This window comes from Tachyglossus aculeatus, chromosome X1 (assembly GCF_015852505.1).
Source record: "Tachyglossus aculeatus isolate mTacAcu1 chromosome X1, mTacAcu1.pri, whole genome shotgun sequence".
Lineage (NCBI taxonomy): Eukaryota > Metazoa > Chordata > Mammalia > Monotremata > Tachyglossidae > Tachyglossus > Tachyglossus aculeatus.
In genome coordinates, this window is record NC_052101.1 from 38,791,376 (window position 1) to 38,813,034 (window position 21,659).

Sequence of the window (21,659 nt, forward strand, 5' to 3'; positions counted from 1 at the left end):
AGATCCCCCAGGCAGGATCCTTAGCCCCCGAGGAGGCTTCCAGTCATTTATTCAGTTGTATTTATTGAGCGCTAACTCTGTGCAGAGCACTGAACGAAGCGCTGGGGAGAGTACAACGTAGCAATAAGCAGACACATCCCCTGCCCACAGCGAGTTTGCAGTCTAGAGTGGGAACCAGACATTAATGTAAATAAATTTATAGATATGTACAGAAGAGCTGTGGTGTGAGGGTTGACTAAAAATGGACACACAGGAAAGAGTAAAATTATAGGGAACAGTAGAGTAAATGAAGAAAGAAAATAGAACAAGAAAAACCAATAAGAGCTTCAGTACATTACAGTTTACAGGTAAACCGTTCCAACCGTCGCATTGGCTTCTGCCCACCCGACTTGAGCGGGATGGGATTCAGCCATCAAGTCCGGGTGGCGGGAGATTGGAGGGGCAGCTCTTGAAGCAGCGTGGCTCAGTGGAAAGAGCCCGGGCTTTGGAGTCAGAGGTCATGGGTTCAAATCCCTGCTCTGCCAGTTGTCAGCTGTGTGACTTTGGGCAAGTCACTTCACTTCTCTGGGCCTCAGTGACCTCATCTGGAAAACGGGGATGAAGACTGTGAGCCCCCTGTGCGACAAGCTGGTCACCTTGTAACCTCCCCAGCACTTAGAGCAGTGCTTTGCACATAGTAAGCGCTTAATAAATGCCATTATTATTATTATTATTATTATTATTCTCTGTGCCTCAGTTACCTCATCTGTAAAATGGGGATCAAGACTGTGATGCTTAATAAATGTGCTTAATAAAGGCCATTATTATTGTTATTATTCTCTGTGCCTCAGTTACCTCATCTGTAAAATGGGGATTAAGACTGTGAGCCCCCCGTGGGACAACCTGATCACCTTGTAACCTCCCCAGCGCTTAGAGCAGTGCTTTGCACATGGTAAGCGCTTAATAAATGCCATTATTATTTTTATTATTATGGGGACCAAAGTGCCAGGGTGGCAGAGGAGCCACTGAGGGGGCTTGCCTGCCTGCTGCCTAATAATAATAATTAATAATTGCAGTGTTTGTTAAGCGCTTACTATGGGGTCAGGCACTGGATTAAACACTGAGGTAGGTACAAGATCATCGGGTTGGGCATGTTCCCTGTCCCACAGAGGGTTCACCTTCTTAATTCCCATTTTACAGATGAGGGAACTGAGGCACAGAAAAGTGAAGTGTCTTGCCCAAGATCACTAGTGGCAAAGCCAAGTTTAAAACCCTGGAAATCAATGCTTACCCCCCCACCTTAACCCCCCTTCACTTGATGCACACATCCACCCCCAAGTGGTCCCTACAGGTCCAGAAAAGCCTATGGAGAAAGCCTTTCTCCAGTTCTTCGGGAAAAACCGATCCATCTTGGAGATGAAAATTGGGCAGAGCAGTGTTTCCCAACAATAATGTGATCCAGAAGAGGACCTCTCGGTAAGGAAAGAAGCGCTTAGTACAGTGCTCTGCACTCAGTAAGCGCTCAATAAATACGATTGATTGATGGATGGATTGATTGAAAGAGTGCCTTTGGAAGAAAGCTGCCCAAACTCAGGTGGATGTTAAAGGCCCGTTTGAGAGTGGGTGGATCAATATATCCCTATGGGAAATGAATTTGGCTTCTCTGGGAGTGGGGGTGGAAGAGTTCTCTGAACTCTGGAGTAAACAATTCCCCCGTGGGTGGCAAGGGAAAAAAGAGAAAAGCAGCAAAGAACCTGTGACTGCACAAAACATTTGTTCACAAAAGAAGCAGCGTGGTTCAATGGAAAGAACACAGGCTTTGGAGTCAGAGGTCATGGGTTCAAATCCCAGCTCCGCCAAGTGTCAGCTGTGTGACTTTGGGCAAGTCACTTAACTTCTCTGGGCCTCAATTACCTCATCTGTAAAATGGGGATTAAGACTGTGAGCCCCCCGTGGGACAACCTGATCACCTTGTATCCTCCCTAGTGCTTAGAATGGTGCTTTGCACATAGTAAGCGCCTAACAAATACCATCATCATTATTATTATTATTATTTTTCACAAACGAGCAGTGTGGCTCAATGGAAAGAACACAGGCTTTGGAGTCAGAGGTCGTGTGTTCAAATCCCACCTCCGCCGTGTGTCAGCTGTGTGACTTTGGGCAAGTCACTTAACTTCTCTGTGCCTCAGTTACCTCATCTGTAAAATGAGGATTAAGACTGTGAGCTCCCCCCTTGGGACAACCTGATCACCTTATAACCTCCCCAGCTCTTAGAACAGTGCTTTGCACATAGTAAGCGCTTAATAAATGCCATTAAAAAAAAATGCCGAAAGTGTGGGAAATAACCGGGAAAACCTGGAGGCAGGCGCGGTGGAACGGAGAATCCACAAGAAAAGCCACTTGCCTACCAAGGGAGCCTAGCTGTTCAGGGCAGGCAGGCAAGGGACTGGTGACTAGTGAATTTATTTGAAGATTACTGAATTAGGCAATCTGGTGACATACAGTGCCCTGCACAAAGTAAGCGCTCAATAAATACAATTGATGATGATACAGTCAACTCTGGGCTCAATTAATACTCTCAATGGTGCTACCGTGGTTGCCATGGCAGATGACAATCCATCCCTGACCTTTTCTGGTTTGCACCCCTTCCCCAGTGGTGCACCTGTTTTTTTGAGTAGGTGGTGTCTTTTGTTGTTTGGTTGGAGTATTTTTTTGTTTGTTTTGGTTTGGGGTTATTTTTGGTAATCGTTAAGCACTTACTATTTGCCAGGTACTTTACTTAAGCGCTGGGGTAGTTAATCGTATTTATTAAACAATATGACAGGCACATTCCTCGTCCACAACGAGCTTAAAGTCTAGAGGGAGTTTATACAAGCTGACTGGTGTGGATACGGTCCATGTCTTAATCCCTGTTTGACAGATGAGGTCACAGAGGCACAGTGAAAAGTGAAGTGTGACTTGCCCAAGGTCACACAGCAGATGGGTGGCAGAGCTGGTGTTCTTTCCATTGAGCCACACTGCTCTTTTGTGAACAAATAATAATAATAATAATTACTCATTCATATTTATTGAGCGCTCACTGTGTGCAAAGCCCTGTACTAAGCGCTTGGGAAGCACAAGTCGGCAACATATAGAGACGGTCCCTGCCCAACAACGGGCTCACAGTCTAGAGCTCCCGTCCTCCTAACTCTCAGGCTCATGCTTTATCCGCTAGGCCGTGGTGCTTAGCGTCATGCTTAGTGCCTTCCCCTGCCCCACACTGAGCCCTGCCCAAGTTGCTGCCATGGGACCACTGTCACGTACAGCAGACAGACCCCGCGGTTAGAGGATCATCATCATCATCAATCGTATTTATTGAGCGCTTACTGTGTGCAGAGCACCGGACTAAGCGCTTGGGAAGTACAAGTTGGCAACATATAGAGACGGTCCCTACCCAATAGTGGGCTCACAGTCTAAAAGGGGGAGACAGAGAACAAAACCAAACATACTAACAAAATAAATAGAATAGATATGTACAAGTAAAATAAATAAATAGAGTCAGAGCGGGTGCACTTCCTTTAGAAGGTCAGCTATCGGAGACGTGCTTCGAAACTCCAAAATAGCCGAGAATCAATTTGTAAATGGACGAGTCGGTCACTTTTATGTTACCATTTGCACTGGCCTTTTCCCCTGCTTCACCCTCCGTGCCCTTTCAGTTTGATAATGGACATTTTGACCTTGTTATATTCAAGTGCTGGCAGGGAAGCAGCATGGCCTAGTGGATAGAGCCTGTGCCTGCGCATCAGAAATACCTGGGTTTTAATCCCTGCTCCACCACTTGATAGTAATAATAATGATGATGTTATTTATTAAGCGCTTACTATGTGCAAAGCACTGTTCTAAGCGCTGAGAAGGTTACAAGGTGATCAGGTTGTCCCACAGCGGGCTCACAGTCTTAATCCCCATTTGACAGATGAGGGAACTGAGGCCCAAAGAAGTTAAGTGACTTGCCCGAAGTCACACAGCTGACAATTGGCGGAGCCGGAATTTGAACCCGTGACCTCTGACTCCGAAGCCCGGGCTCTTTCCACTGAGCCATGCTGCTTCTCTAATAATAATAATAATGGCATTTGTTAAGCACTTACTATGTGCGATGCACTGTTCTAAGCGCTGGGGGGGATACAGGGTGATCAGGTTGCCCCACCTGGGGCTCACAATCTTAATCCCCACTTTACAGATGAGGTAACTGAGGCCCAGAGAAGTGAAGTGACTTGCCCAAAGTCACAAAGCTGACAAGTGGCGGAGCCGGGATTTGAACCCATGACCTCTGGCTCCCAAGGCCGTGCTCTTTCCACTGAGCCACGTGGGACCTTGGGCAAGTCACTTAACTTCTCTGAGCCTCAGTTTCCTCATCTGTAAAATGGGGATTAAGACTGTGAGCCAAAAGTGGGACAGGGACTGCGTCCAACCCAATTTACTTGTATCCACCCCCAGCATTTAGTACAGTGCCTGACACATAGCACTTAACAAATACCACAATTGTTGTTATTATTATTCACCCCACCATTAGTACTTGTGCACATATCGTTATACTCTAGCCATTTCCCCTCTCTGTAATCTATGGTAATATCTTTCTCCCGCGTATCATCATCATCAATTGTATTTATTGAGCGCTTACTATGTGCAGAGCACTGTACTAAGCGCTTGGGAAGTACAAATTGGCAACAATTTGCTGTATACAGCATATGCTGTAAGTCCCTTGTGGGCAGGGATCCCGTCTACCAACTCTATTGTATCATATTTTCCAGGTGTTTAGTACAGTACTCTGCACACAGGAAGTGCTCAATAACTAAATAAATACCATTGATTGATGGGTAAAGATTCTGGGTGTTCTGTGAAAAAGAAATTTTGACAATAGTCAGTCAATCGTATTTATTAGCACTTACTGTTTGCAGAGCACTGTACTAAGCGCTTGGGTGAGTACAATAGTCCTTTTCCCCTACCAGTCTTCTCTGGTATATGGCTTTGTAAGGCTCTGTGTTATTGCTATTTGGTCTCTGTTGATTGGACTGTAGAGTTATAAGCCAACTGACCTGTGACTAAATACCTGACAGTGCCTCTCTTAGAGTACTAATAGGAAAAAAAAGAGAGGGGACAGATGGCCTGGAGGTGTGCTTTCCTTTTGAGTATTTACACAGCCAAAGTAATTTTTGAAGTGGAGACCACATTTGCCGTTTGCATGCGAAACAGATTTTCGCTATTAGAAAATCCCACTAAAGCAGGCAGCTGTGCTAATTAGGCAAACGAAGTCCCAGATTTAAAGCAAGTTGTGCCTCCTGGAAGAGTAGAGCCATGAACGCTTAACTAGTGAATAATAATAGCAACTGTGGTATTTGTTAAGTGCTTATTATGTGCCAGGCACTGTAGTGAGCACTGGGGTGGAGACAAGCAAATCAGGTTGAACACAGTCCCTGTCCCACATGGGGCTCACAGCCTTAATCCTTATTTTACAGATGAGGGAACTGAGGCCCAGAGAAGTGAAGTGACTTGCCCAGGGTGACACAGCAGTCAAGTGGCAGAGCCAGGATTAATAATAATAATAATAATAATGGTATTTGTTAAGCGCTTACTATGTGCAACTGTTCTAAGCGCTTGGGGGAAACAAGGTGATCAGGTTGGCCCACCTAGGGCTCACAGTCTTCATCCCCATTTTCCAGATGAGGTAACTGAGGCCCAGAGAAGTCAAGTGGCTTGCCCAAGGTCACACAGCTGACAAGTGGCGGATTAGGACCCAGGTCCTTCTGACTCAGGCCCGTGCTGCTTCTCGAAGCCAGCAGCTCTTTCGTTTGGCTTCTTTTAGAGGCAAAACAGTAATTGAGTGAACTGAATGTTCAGGAAAGGGACCCAGTGGGCAGATTTAGAGCTAGATGTCAGCAGGTTATTCGAAAACGGGGGTCAGTATTGTCCAGGATAATAATAATAATAATGATGGCATTTATTAAGCGCTTACTATGTGCAAAGCACTGTTCTAAGCGCTGGGGAGGTTACAAGGTGATCAGGTTGTCCCTCTTGGGGCTCACAGATTTAATCCCCATTTTCCAGATGAGGTAACTGAGGCCCAGAGAAGTGAAGTGACTTGCCCAAAGTCACACAGCTGACAATTGGCGGAGCTGGGATTTGAACCCATGACCTCTGACTCCAAAGCCCGGGCTCTTTCCTATGAATCTGGGAGGCCGGACTCAGTAAAACTTTGATGTCAGAGGCCTGAGGTGCCCACTGCGGGTGAAGCTATAGATCCTGTAGTTCCTTTGCCGTGAGACTTGAGTGCCCATGCTAGTAATTGCACTCATGCCCCAAGTTATTAAGTCGGTTGTCCCAAATCTTGGGCATTTGGAGCCCCGGCTATGCGTTTTGGGTGTGCTAGAATGTCACGTTTGATGACAAGTCACTACTTACAAATCAACAAGCATCCCTCTAGACTGTAAAGCCTGTTGTGGGCAGGGAATGTGTCTGCCAACTCTGGTTCGTACTCTCCCAAGCGTTTAGTACGGTGCTCTGTTCACGGTAAGTGCTCCATAGGTGTGATTGATTGATCCAAACATCATCTGTAGGCAGAAGGGGAGGGTCAGCTGATCTTCAAAAGCCTTCTAAAATCCTACCTAGACTATAATGATAACATTCATAAAGCCCTTTTTTAACCCTCAGGAAGCTTTCCCCAAGTAATTCACAACAGCCTAATCCCATCAACCAGTCAATCACACTGAAAAGCAGCATGGCCTAGTGGAAAGAGCACGGGCCTGGGAATCAGAGGACCTGGATTTTAATCCCAGCTCCTCCGTGCCCCTGTTGTGTGATCTTGGGCAAATTACATTACTTCCCTGTGCCTCTGTTCCCTCATCTGCAAAATGGGGATTCAAACAATTCTCCCTCCTACTTAAACTATGAGCCCTATGTGGGACCTGATAGCCTTATACTTACCCCAGCTTTTAGTACAGCACTTAACAAATCCCACAATTATTGTTATTACTATTATCAACCAAACTGCCACCTAAGCACTTATGAATTTTAATTTATTCCTCTCCTCAGCACTTTTTCTTAGGGTTTTCATTTGTAGAGTCAACTTATTGTTGCAGTTTCATCCTGATGTACATGAACTACTTCCTCATATCTTCTGGCACCACACCCAACTTGTAAAATCATTTTTTTCAGTCTCCCGTTTTATATCTTCAGCTCCCCGAGGGCAGAGAATGTGTGTTTTGTGTCTGTTTTACCCTCCCAAGTTTATAGTGCCTCACATTCAGTGGGCGCACAGTACGTACCACTCCTTGATTGCTTCATTGATCCACCGACAAGGATCCGTTGGCCAGGATGGATCAGGGAACAGGCAGAAACCAGATAAAGTAGCAGAAAATGGAAACAGTTCCCTTTAGGCCACCTCACAGACCCCTTTTTATGACCCCCATAAGGTCTCTGATAACTTGCTCTGGGGAAAATCTTGAAAATCTTCAAATTGGGATGGGCCTGGTTGGGTGGAAAGCTCCGGCCGCTCTATTTACAGTTTCCTCATTTCCATCTTGATTTAATGCCAAGTACTGTGGCCTCAGTGGCTGCAGATACGAGGTTTGGGGGTAGTCTTTTGGACTCCTTCTGCAGATTTGGGGCCATGCATTCGTGGTTTCGTTATCGGTCAAAGACACAAACCGCAGAGGTCTAATCCAAGGCTACAGAAGCCCTCTAAATCAGATCTTCTTATGCTGACCACTGTAGAAGAGGGAAAATCCTGGCAAATGAAAAGAGCAGGTTGAGTCAGAATTTCAACTTTTTCCCCTCCAAACCTTTTCCCACGGCTACACATTTTAACCTTTCATCTCTGTTCGTGGCCCCGGCCACAGTAAACGCCACGTAAAGAGACGAAAAATGGAAGCCAGGATCGCAGACCCTTATTAGCTCAGAATGTGAGCTTGTTGTGGGCCGGAAATGTGTCTGTTGTTATATTGTACTCTCCCAAGTGCTTAGTACAGCGCTTTGCACACAGTAAGCGCTCAGTAAATACGATTGAATGAACGACTGAGTGAATGTGGACAGGGAACATGTCTACCAACTCTGTTGTACTCTCCCAAGCGCTTAGTATAGTACAGAGTAAGCACTCAATAGATACCGATTGATTGGTTTGGATGGATTTTTACTCATCGGTGCTGACCTGACAAGGGTAACTTACTTTCCTTCATCACAGGGAGCTCCTCGCGGAGGCTCTAGCTATGGCCACAGGAGAAAACGGAGGCCATATTCGTTCTCATTTTTTTTCTTTTTCTCCCCTTTAGGCGCCCTGACAGAATGCTACGATGAACTGGGCAACAGATACCAGCTTCCAGTCTATTGTTTAGTGCCCCCGGTCAACATGATAGAGGAGAAGAGCGACACAGAGACTCTGGATTTTCCCGAGCCCCCGCCCAACTCGGGCTACGAATGTCAGCTGCGGTTACGCCTCTCCACGGGCAAGGACCTGAGACTCTTAGTCCGCAGCACGGACACGGTGTACCACATGAAGAGGAGGCTGCACGTGGTGGAAGGAGTTGACCCGCTCAATCAGCGCTGGTTCTTTTCGGGCCGACCGCTCACCGACAAGATGAAACTGGAGGAGCTGAAGATAGCAAAGGACTACGTGGTTCAGGTCATCGTGAGCCAGCCCTTACTCAATCCGACGCCCGTGGAGAACTGATGGGGTCCCGCCGGCTGGTTCCCCCCTCTTTCTCGTCTTTCTTCCTCCGCTCTGGGATTTATTTTCCACTGCTCTTCTCTTCCCATATGTGAATTCAGTTCTGAGGAGTGACCAGCAGAGAATTCCATCTGTGATGGAGCCGTACACACAGTAAAGTGAAATCAATCGCAAATAACCGACCCTCGAAACGCACGCGGTCACTGTTCCCGGTGCAAGAGGCGGTGTGGCAAGTAGCTGAGCATTTGAAAAGCAACAAGCAGCTGGCCTAAAGTTCTTTGGACCGAAAACTCTTCAAGGACAGCACCTTTTTGAACACAGAATAGTTTTCTAAAAATGTTTACAAAACCAAATTGTACTATTTCCAGAATCAGCACTACGTATATAGTTCATCCAAAAGTGTAGCTTCTCGGACGGAAAGAGTCTGCTTTAGTATTTATACCGTTTCTTTTTCTTCTGGTTTCCGTTCTGCTGTGTTGTTGAGCACCCCTCCGCAAAATGGGGAGAGGGAGGCAGAGATCGCCGGCGTTTTACTTCACCGTAGTTTGCCTCATGTGCGCAGTTTGAGGATTTTCTTAAAGGCCAGACCCATCGACTGGCGACCTTCCATCATGCTGGAGCTGGCAGCCTTCTGCTGTCCCTGACTTCCGAAACCTAGGGCAATAATTTAGCAAACACGGGAATCCCTCGATATACGGAATCGATACTTTTCTGAAGAGATGCCTATAGAGTGAATTTCACTGGGGCGAGCCCCATATTCCCCTTGTCCATCCGGCAGTCGAAGATGTTTTCCCACTCTTCCCGACCACTTTAGGGTGGTTCAGGAGTAGGGCGAAAATGAAAACTCACAGTCCTCTGAGTCCCACGGCCTCACACCGGCTAATGCCTCCACTGTGGGCGGCATTCTTATCCTGCCCTTAGGTCACCGGTCGGGTTGGGTAGTTGTCCCCATGTCCCCACCTGAGCAGGTGAGCCACGGTGGCTTAGCAGCTTGAGATTTCCGTATGTGATTTTGAATCCCTCCGGTCCCCCTGCTCTTAGCGCCTTCCAATGTGGCCACCTTGGGGACCTCACCCAGCCCTGTGGGGGGGTAGGGAATTAGAAATGGATGCAGACACTCCTGTCCCTTGGCCCCAGCTCCGAAGTCTAGAGATGCAACACTGAGGCCCGTGTCTCCAGGTTTCGTCCGAGTGAAACTCTGAAAAGCAAAGTTGCCGTATAACGAGGGATACCCGTACCATAAAAATCTCTCCTGTGTTGTACTGTAAATTGAGCTCCAAGATTCTCCTGGCGTAGCGACACCTGAAAGTGGCCGTAGAATTCTGGGGCTCGATTCTCCTCTTTCTTCCCAATGGTGCTATCGTATGCTCCGCTCGAGCATAGAAGGGGGAATAGGAATAAATGCACAGACTCATCCTCACCGCCCCCACCTCCTCCCTCCCAGGTATACCAGCCAGCCCCCCACAGCAGCCCACACTCCAGGAATAGGGCTGCTACCAGAGGAAATTTATCCTTACCGTTTCCCTGGGGGCGGGGAGATCAGCGAAATTCTGTGCTGCCTGTTTCATCCTTACTGGACCCCCTCCTCTTCCCAAGCCCCAAGCCATACCAACCTTGGGCCCCTGAAGCCTGGGAAAATCCCCCGTGGCTCTGCCTGTGAATAGGCATACGGCCAGTCTCTCCTTTCTAGTCTCTCCCCATCAAAACGGACTTTTCGCCCTCACACAGGGTCCCTGGGCACTATCATGCTGATCTTCCCGTGAAACTTGGGGAGGAGCCGAGCCCATGGGGTATTCACTTCTTCAGGCCGGTAGAGAAACTAATTTGAATTCATGCCTGACAGTTACAAAAGAGTCACTGAGAAGCTGCTTAAAAGCTGACGTCAGAACGGTTTAATGGATGCCTGTAAACTCGCGAGCTCCTGTATGTTTTTCTTAAATCTGCCCGGGACTCTTCGGGGGGATTCTGTTACGGGGTATGATGGCTTTCTTCCCGTGGACTTTTCCAGTGGCCGTGGCAGAGGAGTTTCAGCAGACCAAACGGCATGTCGATTCTTTCACCGTGCAGCTGAGATTCCGTGAGCCAAGGGTTATGGTTGCTTGGGTGGGATGGGAGCCAGTGCCCTTATCAGACCATCTGTGCACTTATAACAGTCCCTGGGAGGAAAGAAGGGAAGGAAGAAAAGTGCTTTGCTGTTTGCGTCTTAGCTGAAGGCTCAAAACGATCCCCAACACATATGAATAAGGACCATTAACCATCTCATTATAGGTTAATGGAGCAAGGATATCAGTTAGCAGAACTTTCTGCACTTGGGTCAGGTTTGACCAAGTAGCGTCAGTCCTGTTCTCCCTAAGAGTGACAGCAGAGCTGGAGAACAAGCTGTTTCAGGAGAGCTGTGGGGAGGTATGTAGGGGAAGCAATGGGGATCAATCGTCTCTCGTCTCTGTGAGTAGACTTGCTAGCCAGGAAAACCAACTGAGTCTCTCACAAGCCCTTCTGCCTCTCCCCCACCTCCAGCTCCTTTCGATCAATGAATCAGTGGTTTTTATCGAGCTTACAGTCGAGCAGAGTGGCTCTGTCCGGCCGCCCTCCCCTCCCTATCAATTGACAGGACCCACCACCACCAGACCAGCCATTATTAATCACAGCATCAACTGGAGATAACTCATTTTGTAGTGGAACTGAAAAATCTCCTTTTAGACTAGAGAAGTGCCTGGGGAGATGGTATCAACAAGTCGTGACTTAACCAGCTTTCCAAAAGGATCAGACGCTTTTAGATATCCTCCTCCATGCAGCCCCCATATGAGGGTGGCTGGAATTACATTAAGTTGGTGAACTCAAGAAGAGCTTTCCTTAGAAAGGAAGTGTGGCTGAGAGAGGAAGTCTCCGGGAGTCCTCAAATCACCCACATCTGCCATCAGCAGAGCCCGCGATCTGTTCTCCGGGCCCCTAGCCGCCTTTCACTACAGCAGTTTGGGGAGTTGTACGGGTAATTCCCTGGCTACCCCCCTTTGCTGGGGGCAGACCTGACTTCCCAGGGGTTAACCCCCCAGCACGGTTACCAATTCCCGGTTCTCTTAATTCCTGGATCTTTTTGGTTTTTTTTTTTTGGACTTCCTGTTTGGGCTTCTCTCTTGGTTTAGGGCAAAGAAAGCTTGCTCCTGCCCTGCCACCCCCAGGGGGTCTACCTCATACTGATGAGAAACTTACGTTTTTCTTCTTCTTTTACATCGTAAATCAATAAATGGAAAATACATTATCACCCACCTTTTACGTTTAGTTCCGCCTTCTCCGACCTGGTCCCTCGCAAGGATGTTTTGTTGCATTTATTTAAAGCCTTAGCTGGATGGCCCTGTTTCAGAGGCTGTCTCAATCATTTTAGGAATTCCGTTGTTCCGGCTTGCGATTCATTTTGACAGTAACACGCACCTCTGCCCTCCCCTTCTCTCTACCCGTAAGTTGTGGGTGGGAGAGAAATGGTTTGATCAGCCCTGAAGGCCAACTAATCACCCCCCTGGCTTTCAACCCCCTAGGATTCCAGCTGTCGTCTGCTGGTAGGGTGTTAGCCAGTGACCCTCAGAAGCAGCTCCCTAGGAGGCAGGGGACTAAGGCAGGTGAGAAGAGGCTCAGATCTGCGCTGCTTCTCCCTCAAAGATGCTGCCCCGTCTTACTAGGCTGGATGTGGGATCGGGGCTGGCCCTAGAAAGATTCTGCCTTTCTTGCAGGATGGAGGTGGCTTCAGGCTTGGGATATCCTGCCTCCGGTGCTGGGTCCTCTCCAGCCATTTCCCACCAAATGCACCCCTCCTGCCTTAGGCTGACGAGCAATTGCCGAGGTTGTAATGATACAGGCAAGGGGCGGGCATGTTGCAAGCACCTGCGGTTCTGTTCCGTCTAACGAAATATCGAACATGTCGAGGTTCAGAAGCATCCCAAGTACGGGCAACTGTTGAAGGTATTCCGATGTCCCTGAAGAAGTGGTCAAAGGATCCACTGGTTTAGGGCTGCCAGCAGACCAAGACACTGAGGTCGTATGGGTCATCTGCCCTTGGGCGGACTCGCTGACGTTACAATCCCCAGCCTTCTTCGTCCCACGTCTCCCTGGTGCCAGCATCTTGATCCCCATTTGGTCAGCGAACCCACCCTCTCGTGGCGGCCCCAGCCTCGAGTCAGCCGCCAAGTCGGCTGCCCTGGAAACCTAGAGCTGACCGGGACCTCCGAAGTCCCAACCATCTTAAACCAAAGGCCAGGGGCAGCAGGGACTCTTGCCAGCAACGTTAGAAAGAACAGCTCAGTGGGGTGGGAAGAAAATGGCTTCTGGCCGTGGAAACTTGTGCTGTGGACGAGGGGGAACAAAATAAATTCTGGCCCAAGTCTCCGTTGGTTTCAGTGAAGCCCAAACTCAGAGAATGAGTCCGAGAGGACTGAGTGTGGGGTCGCGGCAGAGTCTGAGAAGGAATACGCCCAGTTCTTGCTCCCTAAAATGGCACTCCTGCTTGTCTCTTTCCTGGCCGCCTCACCAAGGGAGAGAGAGGCAAAACCCAGCCATCTGCTGGTATGACGGAAGTAATCACTTAGAGCCGAATTTGATATTTTTAAGCAAAATTTAGTCCAAGTGAAAACATGATTAGGAGGTGTTGTTGCTACCATCCTGCTTTCCTGGTGTCTGGAGGGCAAAAGAACGGTGGGGACCCTTCAATAGATTCCTCAACCAATACTCCCGGGAAGAGGGAGACTCATAGCCCCGCTTCCCCCGGCCCAACCTAAACGTGTGGGGAAAACCCCCTCCCGGTCGTGTTCTTTCCGTCTGGAATTAGACCCGCTGGGTGGGGGACACCCAGCAGCTGCAGTAATTTGAGCTTTGCCAGTTCGGGCCGCACTGAGCGACACAGACCTTCACTTGGAGGGAGGTGGATTTCCCACGGCTCAGCAGAGGGGATCCGTCGTGACTCTCGGCTCCTCCCTGAAAGCCCACTCCAAGCCACCCTGCCTCCGTCACGAAAGAGCCACGGTTGTAGGATTGTTTCGTGGCAATGGCATAGAGGCGGAGCACCCCTGTTAATAAATTCGTTGTGATGGTCGTTAGGCGCTTACTAGGTGCCGAGCACTGTACTAAGTGCCGGGGTAGATGGGGCGCAGTCTCTGCCTGCCTCATATGGGGCTCCTGGGATTGTTAGCCCCCGTCTGCTCCTCCGGGAGAACTAGGCTCTTCTTACCCTCGTCCTATCGGTTTTGATACAGTTTTCTAGTATTATTTTGGAATAAAAACCTTATCTCTGGCTGCTAAGACCACCCTGTTCGATCTCAGCTGGATTATGTGGGGTGAAATTTCCACCATCTCCTTAGTCGAGGGTTTCCTGGTGATTCTGGAGAATGTCATTTGGGATCGCCGTTTCCTGATTTTTATAAATACATATATTTGTGATTGAATGTCTACCCTCACCTTGGCTCAGCAGGCCCGAAGCCTTCTACGTGTATTAGAACCAAGTTCTAGTTTGGGACAGGTTGACCCGGGCCCAGAGGATTTTTGCTCTCTTATGGATGATATTTTAGCAAAATGGAGAGAAGGCTGGGTGAAATCTCAAAGGGGATTTGAAAATCCCTCTTTCCTCTTTCTGCCCCTCACCCAACCCGCATCTAGGTGCTCTGGTTGGCTCTGGGCTGGGCATTTTTCTCTAAAATATTTGAGAGTTAAACTTTCCCCTTCATTTCCATTCACCCCAGGTAAGGGACTGCTCAGATGAGCCTGCCCTGTTTTTGTCTCAGAGAGGGGTAAAGTTTCATTTGGAGTATAATGTAGGGCCAGAATGGCCAAATTGCCATCCTCTTCTGCCCACTCATCTCCATCACCACCACTATATAAGCTTACCCACCCCATCAAACATACCCTGGCATATTATCAGTGCTCTTCTCCCACTGCTCCCTCCAATTACCCACCCAGGCCGTGCTATTGATATTAATACAGATTCCTTGGCCTCGGGCCTGTGTAAGTGAATTAGCTATTTCTCCAAGGAGCCTTGAGGTAGAGAATGAGTGTAACCTGGTGGCAGTGGTTCTTCCCTCAATCCTTCAGTCCAGCCAGGGCCAATTTGGCCTCTCCACTCCTTGAAATGGGTTCTGTTCCTCGGTCACCTCGCCGCTACATTTCCCTTTAGCTGCTGGTCGAGTGAAGGAGGGAGGAGGAGAGCAGAACCAAGGGCCGGGATCCATTGCAATGCTAAGGGGAGAACCCCTTGTTTGTTTTAATGGTATCTGTTAAGTGCTTACTATGTGCCAGGCACTATACTAAGCGATGGGGTAGATACAAATTAATCAGGTTAGACACAGTCCCTGTCCTATATAGCGCTCCCAGTCTTAATCCCCATTTTCCAGGTGACGTAACTGAGGCCCAAAGAAGTTAAAGTGACTTGCCCAGGGTCACACAGCAGGCAAGTGGAGCCGAGACTAGAACCCAGTCCTTTTGACTCCCAGTCAGTCCCATGCTTTATTCACTGCTTTTTTGTTGTTGTTGGCATTTCTCTGTCTCCCCCTTCTAGACTGTGAGCCCACTGTTGGGTAGGGACTGTCTCTATATGTTGCCAACTTGTACTTCCCAAGCGCTTAGTACAGTGCTCTGCACACAGCGCTCAATAAATACGATTGATTGATTATTAAGCGCTTACTATGTGCAAAGCACTGTTCTAAGCGCAAGGGAGGTTACAAGGTGATCAGGTTGTCCCACAGGGGTCTCACAGTCTTAATCCTCATTTTACAGATGAGGGAACTGAGGCCCAGAGAAGTGAAGTGACTTGCCCAAAGTCACACAGCTGACTTCCCACTGCTTCCCAGTGTCCTACCAGGATTTCCCAGTAAGGATCGGGGAGCCGAGTCAGCTCCATCTGTTACCCGGTTTTAATCCCTTCCTTCCTCAGGCAACCAGGAAAAAGAATGGAAATCAAAGTGTGCCAAGTTTATTTTTCCAAAGCAAAATTTGCCATGAATGGAGGAGGCCGTGAGTAACTGGTTGCCCTGTTCGTGACCGCAAGTTCCGGCTGACGTTTGGCCCAGCACCCACGATTTGTTTAAGGTACAATTTCATTGCCTGGCACGCGTGGGAGTCAGGCTGGGCCCCAAGATTCTCCCCTTCGGGGCCACGTCCTAGACCACCCTCCTGCATCATGAGCCAACTGATCAGAACGGTGAGCTGAAATGGCCTCTAAGAAGGAATCACTTTTGGTCATTTTTGTTCTTGTGATGGGTAAGTGAGAGCTAGAAATTGTTCTTCCCTCAATTCTGCGTAGGGGGATGAGGTAGGGTCTGATTTCCCCAACCCAGACAGTGCCTGGAACTGCATCAAAATGCTCCACTACCCACTCTCCTGGACCACCTTTCCCCGCCCCCTGTCCTCCACTGGGAACCAGAAGCATCCTGAACCAAGTCATGCTTACCCCTTTTCTCATGCTTACCCTTTTTCTGCCTTCTCTTCCTCTCCTGTTCCCCCCTCCCCAACTCAATGCACCCCTTCACTGTCTCCTCAAAGGAATCAACCACCAAGAATCCTCCCATTCTTAGAGGAGGAAGCCTAGAAGGAAGGGAGAGGGAGAGGAATAACACCTAATTCCTCAATGTAGCTCTCCCGAGCACTTTCTAAGTGTCAAGCAAGGTGGTATATACAAGATAATAATAATAATAATAATAATAATAATGATGGCATTTGTTATATTCAATAAAACAGTGGTATTTATTGAGTGCTTACCATGGCAGTGCACTGTACAGCAGAATTAGACATGTTCCCTTCCCATAATGAGCTTACATTCTAGAGGGGCAGACAGACTTTAATACAAATAAAATAATTTTTAAGTAATTCAGGTCAGACACAGTCCCTGTCTCACGTGGGGAACAGGTCCCCAATCCCCATTTTACAGAGGAAACTGCTCTGAAGCAGAGAAGTGAAGTGACTTGCTCTAGGTCACGCAGCAAGCTGGGATTAGAACCCAGGTCCTCTGATGCTTAGGCCCTTGCTCTTTCCACTAGGTCATGTTTTTCACAGTGTTTTCCCACTGGATCCAAATGATTTTCCAAATTACTGTGGATCTGGTCTTCCGTTCCAATAGTTTCACCAAATTCCCCCTAGTCCCCCCCCCCCCCAACAAAAACAACTATTCAAGTCCCCGATCCAGAACATCAATGTAAATCAGAGGTCATGGGTTCTAATCCCGGCTCTGCCACTTGTCAGCTGTGTGACCTTGGGCAAGTCACTTCACTCCTCTGGGCCTCAGTTTCCTCATCTGTAAAATAGGGATGAAGACTGTGAGCCCCACGTGGGACAACCGGATCACCTTGTATCTACCCCAGCGCTTAGAACAGTGCTTGGCACATAGTAAGCGCTTAACAAATACCAACGTTTTTATTATTATTATCAGTGGAAAAGCAGCATGGCCTAGTGAATAGAGCCTTGGCCTGAGAGTCAGAAGAACCTGTGTTCTAATCCTGGCTCCGCTCTTGACTGCTGTGGGATCTTGGGCAGGTCACTTAAATTCTCTGTGCCTCAGCTTCCTTGTCTGTAAAATGGGGATTAAGACTGTGAGCCCTATGGGGGACATGGGCTGTGTCCAACCAGATTAGCTTTTATCCACCCCAGCATTTAGTACAGTGCCTGGCACACAGTAAGTGCTTATAAATGCCATTAAAAAAATGCCTCAGGTGAGCAATTCCCAGGCCTGGCTCTCCAAATCATATTTACTGAGTGCTTACTGTGTGTAGAACACTGTACTAAGCACTTGGGAGAGCATACTACAACAAGGTTGGTAGACACATTCCCTGCACACAATGAGCTTACACTCTAGAGAGGGAGACAGATTAAATCAACTATGGATGTGTACGTAAATGCTGCGGGGCTGAAGGAGGGGTGAATAAAAGGCGCAAAACCAAGTGTAAGACAGTGCAGAATTAGCCCACTGTTGGGTAGGGACTGTCTCTGTATGTTGCCAACTTGTACTTCCCAAGCGCTTAGTACAGTGCTCTGCACAGAGTAAGCATTCAATAAATATGATTGAGTGGGAGAAGAGGAAATGAAGGCTTCATCAGGGAAGGCCTCTTGGAGGAGATGCACTTTTAATAAGACTTGTGAAGGTGGGGAGGATGATCATCTGTCAGGAGGAGGAGGAAGAGTGTTCCAGGCCAGAGGCAGGACGAGAGGGAACTACTGGAGGCGAGATAGACAAGACCGAGGAACAGCGAATAGGCTGGCATTGGAGGAGCCAAGTGCGGGCTGGGTTGTAATAGGGATCGATCAATCAATAAAAGGTATTTATTAAATGCTTACTATGTGCAGAGCACTGGACTAAGCAGCCGGGAGACTATACTACAACAGAATTAGCGGACACGTTCTGTGTCCATAACCATTCATTCATTCAATCGTATTTGTTGAGCGCTTTCTGTGTGCGGAGCACTGGACTACGGGCTTGGAAAGTACAAATCAGCATCAGATGGTCATTGATCAGACAACTCAGTCAGTGGTCACGGGTTCAAATCTCGGCTCCGCCAGTTGTCAGCTGTGTGACTTTGGGCAAGTCACTTCTCTGGGCCTCAGTGACCTCATCTGTAAAATGGGGATTGACTGTGAGCCCCCCGTGGGACAACCTGATCACCTTGTAACCTCCCCAGTGCTTAGAACAGTGCTTTGCACATAGTAAGTGCTTAATAAATGCCTATTATTATTATTATCAGATAGAGACGGTCCCTACCCAACAACGGGCTCACAGTCTAGAAACTAGCTTACCCACTAGCCGGAAGCAAAGATAATCAATCCCTGTCTCAATGTTTGAGTCAGATGTTGAAGACCAGGGGCTCAGGGGTTCCTGGGACATAGGGGGGCAGAGAGGGTGGGGGTTCTATTCTATTTATTTTATATATCTATTCTATTTATTTTATTTTGTTAATATGTTTGATTTTGTTTGTCTCCCCCTTCTAGACTGTGAGCCCACTGTTGGGTAGGGACTGTCTCTATATGTTGCCAACTTGTACTTCCGAAGCTCTTAGTACAGTGCTCTGCACACAGTAAGCGCTCAATAAATACGATTGATTGATTGACAGCTGCCTTCTCTTTCTGAGTAGGTTGTCCCTAGTCCGGAGAAAGGAGAAGCAGGCAAATCTTCTCCCCCAAGGCTTCCAGGATTTGTAAGCTCCTCCAGACTATAGCCTGACATTGGGGGCAGGATACGTGTCTAGCAACTCCACTATATTGTACTTTCCCAAGCGCTTAGTAATAATAATAATAATAATGGTATTTGTTAAGCACTTACTATGTGCAAAGCACTGTTCATTCATTCATTCAATCGTGTTTATTGAGCACTTACTGGGTGCAGAGCACTGTACTAAGCACTTAGCACTGTACTGTTCTAAGCACTGGGGGGATACAAGGTGATCAGGTTGTCCCACGGGGGGCTCACAGTCTTAATCCCCATTTTACAGATGAGGGAACTGAGGCCCAGAGAAGTGAAGGGTTCAAATCCCGGCTCCGCCAATTAGCTGTGCGACTTTGGGCAAGTCACTTAACTTCTCTGGGCCTCAGTTGCCTCATCTGGAAAATGGGGATTAAGACTGTGAGCCCCCTGTGGGGACAACCTTGTAACCTCCCCAGCACTTAGAACAGTGCTTTGTACATAGTAAGTGCCTAATAAATGCCATTATATATAAAGTTACTTGCCCAAAGTCACACTGCTGACAAGTGGCGGAGCCAGGATTTAAACCCATGACCTCTGACAGGTCACGAGCTCTTTCCACTGAGCCACGCTGCTTCTCTAGAAGTAGTAGTACAGTGCTCTGCACACAGTAAGCGCTTGATAAATACATTCAATTGATTGATTGATTGATTGATGTGGGGCTGCAGAGGCCATGTCAGCCCTCTGAGAAAAGTCTCCTTCCCTCAGTGATTGTCCCTGAGGGTTGGAGTCAGGAAGCCAGCATGGCTACCTGCTGCCATTTGGTGGTAGCCCACAGGGACCCTGGGTTCTCCCAGCAAGAAGCCCAGAGATCCCAAAGTCCTGGCAACAACTCCCTGCCTGCATACGATGCCATTGTACAGGACAGTTTTAAACACTGGACTGTTCTGAAGTGAATCAAGAAGGAGCAGGAGGATGTTGACCACAACAGCGACTTCACCCGCTGTCACAAGTCAATCAGTCAATCAATCAACCAATCGTATTTATTGAGCGCTTACTGTGTGCAGAGCACTGTCCTAAGCACTTGGGAAGTACAAGTTGGCAACATATGGAGACGGTCCCTACCCAACAGTGGGCTCACAGTCTAGAAGGGGGAAACAGAGAACAAAACCAAACATATTAACAAAATAAAATAAATAGAATAGATATGTACAAGTAAAATAAATAGAGTAATAAGTATGTACAAACATATATACAGGTGCTGTGGGGAAGGGAAGGAGGTAAGGCGGGGGGGATGCAGAGGGGGAGGAGGGGGAGAGGAAGGAGGGGGCTCAGTGTGGGAAGGCCTCCTGGAGGAGGTGAGCTCTCAGTAGGGCCTTGAAGGGAGCAAGAGAGCTAGCTTGGCCGATGTGCGGAGGGAGGGCATTCCGGGCCAGGGGGAGGACATGGGCCGGGGGTCTATGGCGGGACAGGCGAGAACGAGGCACGGTGAGGAGATTAGCGGCAGAGGAGCGGAGGGTGCGGGCTGGGCTGGAGAAGGAGAGAAGGGAGGTGAGGTAGGAGGGGGCCAGGGGATGGACAGCCTTGAAGGCGAGGGTGAGGAGTTTCTGCCTGAGTCCTCCTCCAAATTCTCTCCTTGACCCCCTCCAATCTGGCCTTCATTTCACAGAATCCTCCCTCTCAAAGGTCACAAATGATCTCTTTCCTGCCCAATCCAGCGGTCTCTATCCCACCCTAATCCTTCTCGATGTCTCAGCTGCCTTCGACACTGTCGACCACCCCCTTCTCCTGGAAATGTTATCCAACCTCGGCTTCACTGACTCCGTCCTCGCTTGGTTTTCCTCCTATGTCACTAGCTGCTCAGTCTCAGTCTCTTTCGTGGGCTCCTCCTCTGCCTCACCCCCTCAAGGTTCAGTTCCAGGTCCTCTTCTATTCTCCATCTACACCCACTCCCTTGGAAAACTCATTCAGTCACATTTTTTTTTTTTATGAGACGCACTGTGGCTATGAGAAGCAAACTGGCTCAGCAGGAAGAGCACAGGCTTGGGAGTCAGAGGTCATGGGTTCTAATCCCGACTCTGCCACATGTCTGCTGTGTGACCTTGGGCAAGTCACTTAACTACTCTGAGCCTCAGTTACCTCATCTGTAAAATGGGGATTAAGACTGAGCCCCACCTGGGACAACCTGATCATCTTGTATCCCCCCAGTGCTTAGAGCAGTGCTTTGCACATAGTAAGCACTTAACAAATGCCGTCATTATTATTATTATTATTTTTATTATTATTATTATTATGGCTTCAACTACAACGTCTATACGGTCAAATCTCATCCAGCCCTGATCTCCCTCCCTCTCTGTAGACTCTCATCTCCTCCTGCCTTCAGGACATGTGTACTTGGATGTCTTGCTGTCACTTCAAACAACATGTCAAAAAGAGAACTTGTCTTCCCACCCAAATCCTGTCCTTCCCCCACTTTCCTTGATTCCTTATCCTTATTATCCTTGACTCCTTGACTCCTCTCTTTCATTCAACCCACATATTCCATCTAGCACTAAATCCTAACATTGCTAAAATCCATCCTTTCCTCTCCATCTAAACTGCTACTGTGTTAATCCAAGCACTTATCCTATCCCACCTTGATTACTGTATCAGCCTTCTTGCTGACCCCCCCAGCCTCCCGTCTCTCCTCACTACAGTCCATACTTTGCTGCCAGGATCGTTTTCCTACAAAAAAGTTCAGGCCATGTATCCCCACTCCTCAAGAAGTGCCAGTGGTTGCCCATCCTCCTCCACATCAAACAAAAACTCCTCAACATTGGCTTTAAAGCACACAATCACCTTGCC

The 21,659-nt window shown here is 48.2% G+C and overlaps 1 protein-coding gene across 2 annotated transcripts in view; it reads left to right on the plus strand.

The window, feature by feature from the left end:
• Positions 1-9,115, plus strand: part of UBTD2 (ubiquitin domain containing 2) — a 54,022-nt gene extending 44,907 nt beyond the window's left edge. For both annotated transcript variants that reach the window (XM_038772976.1, XM_038772977.1), the window contains exon 3: positions 8,280-9,115. In XM_038772976.1, coding sequence (XP_038628904.1) covers positions 8,280-8,677 — 398 coding nt within the window. In that variant the 3' untranslated portion in view covers positions 8,678-9,115. The remainder of the gene's footprint in view (positions 1-8,279) is intronic.
• The last annotated feature ends 12,544 nt before the right edge of the window (positions 9,116-21,659 follow it).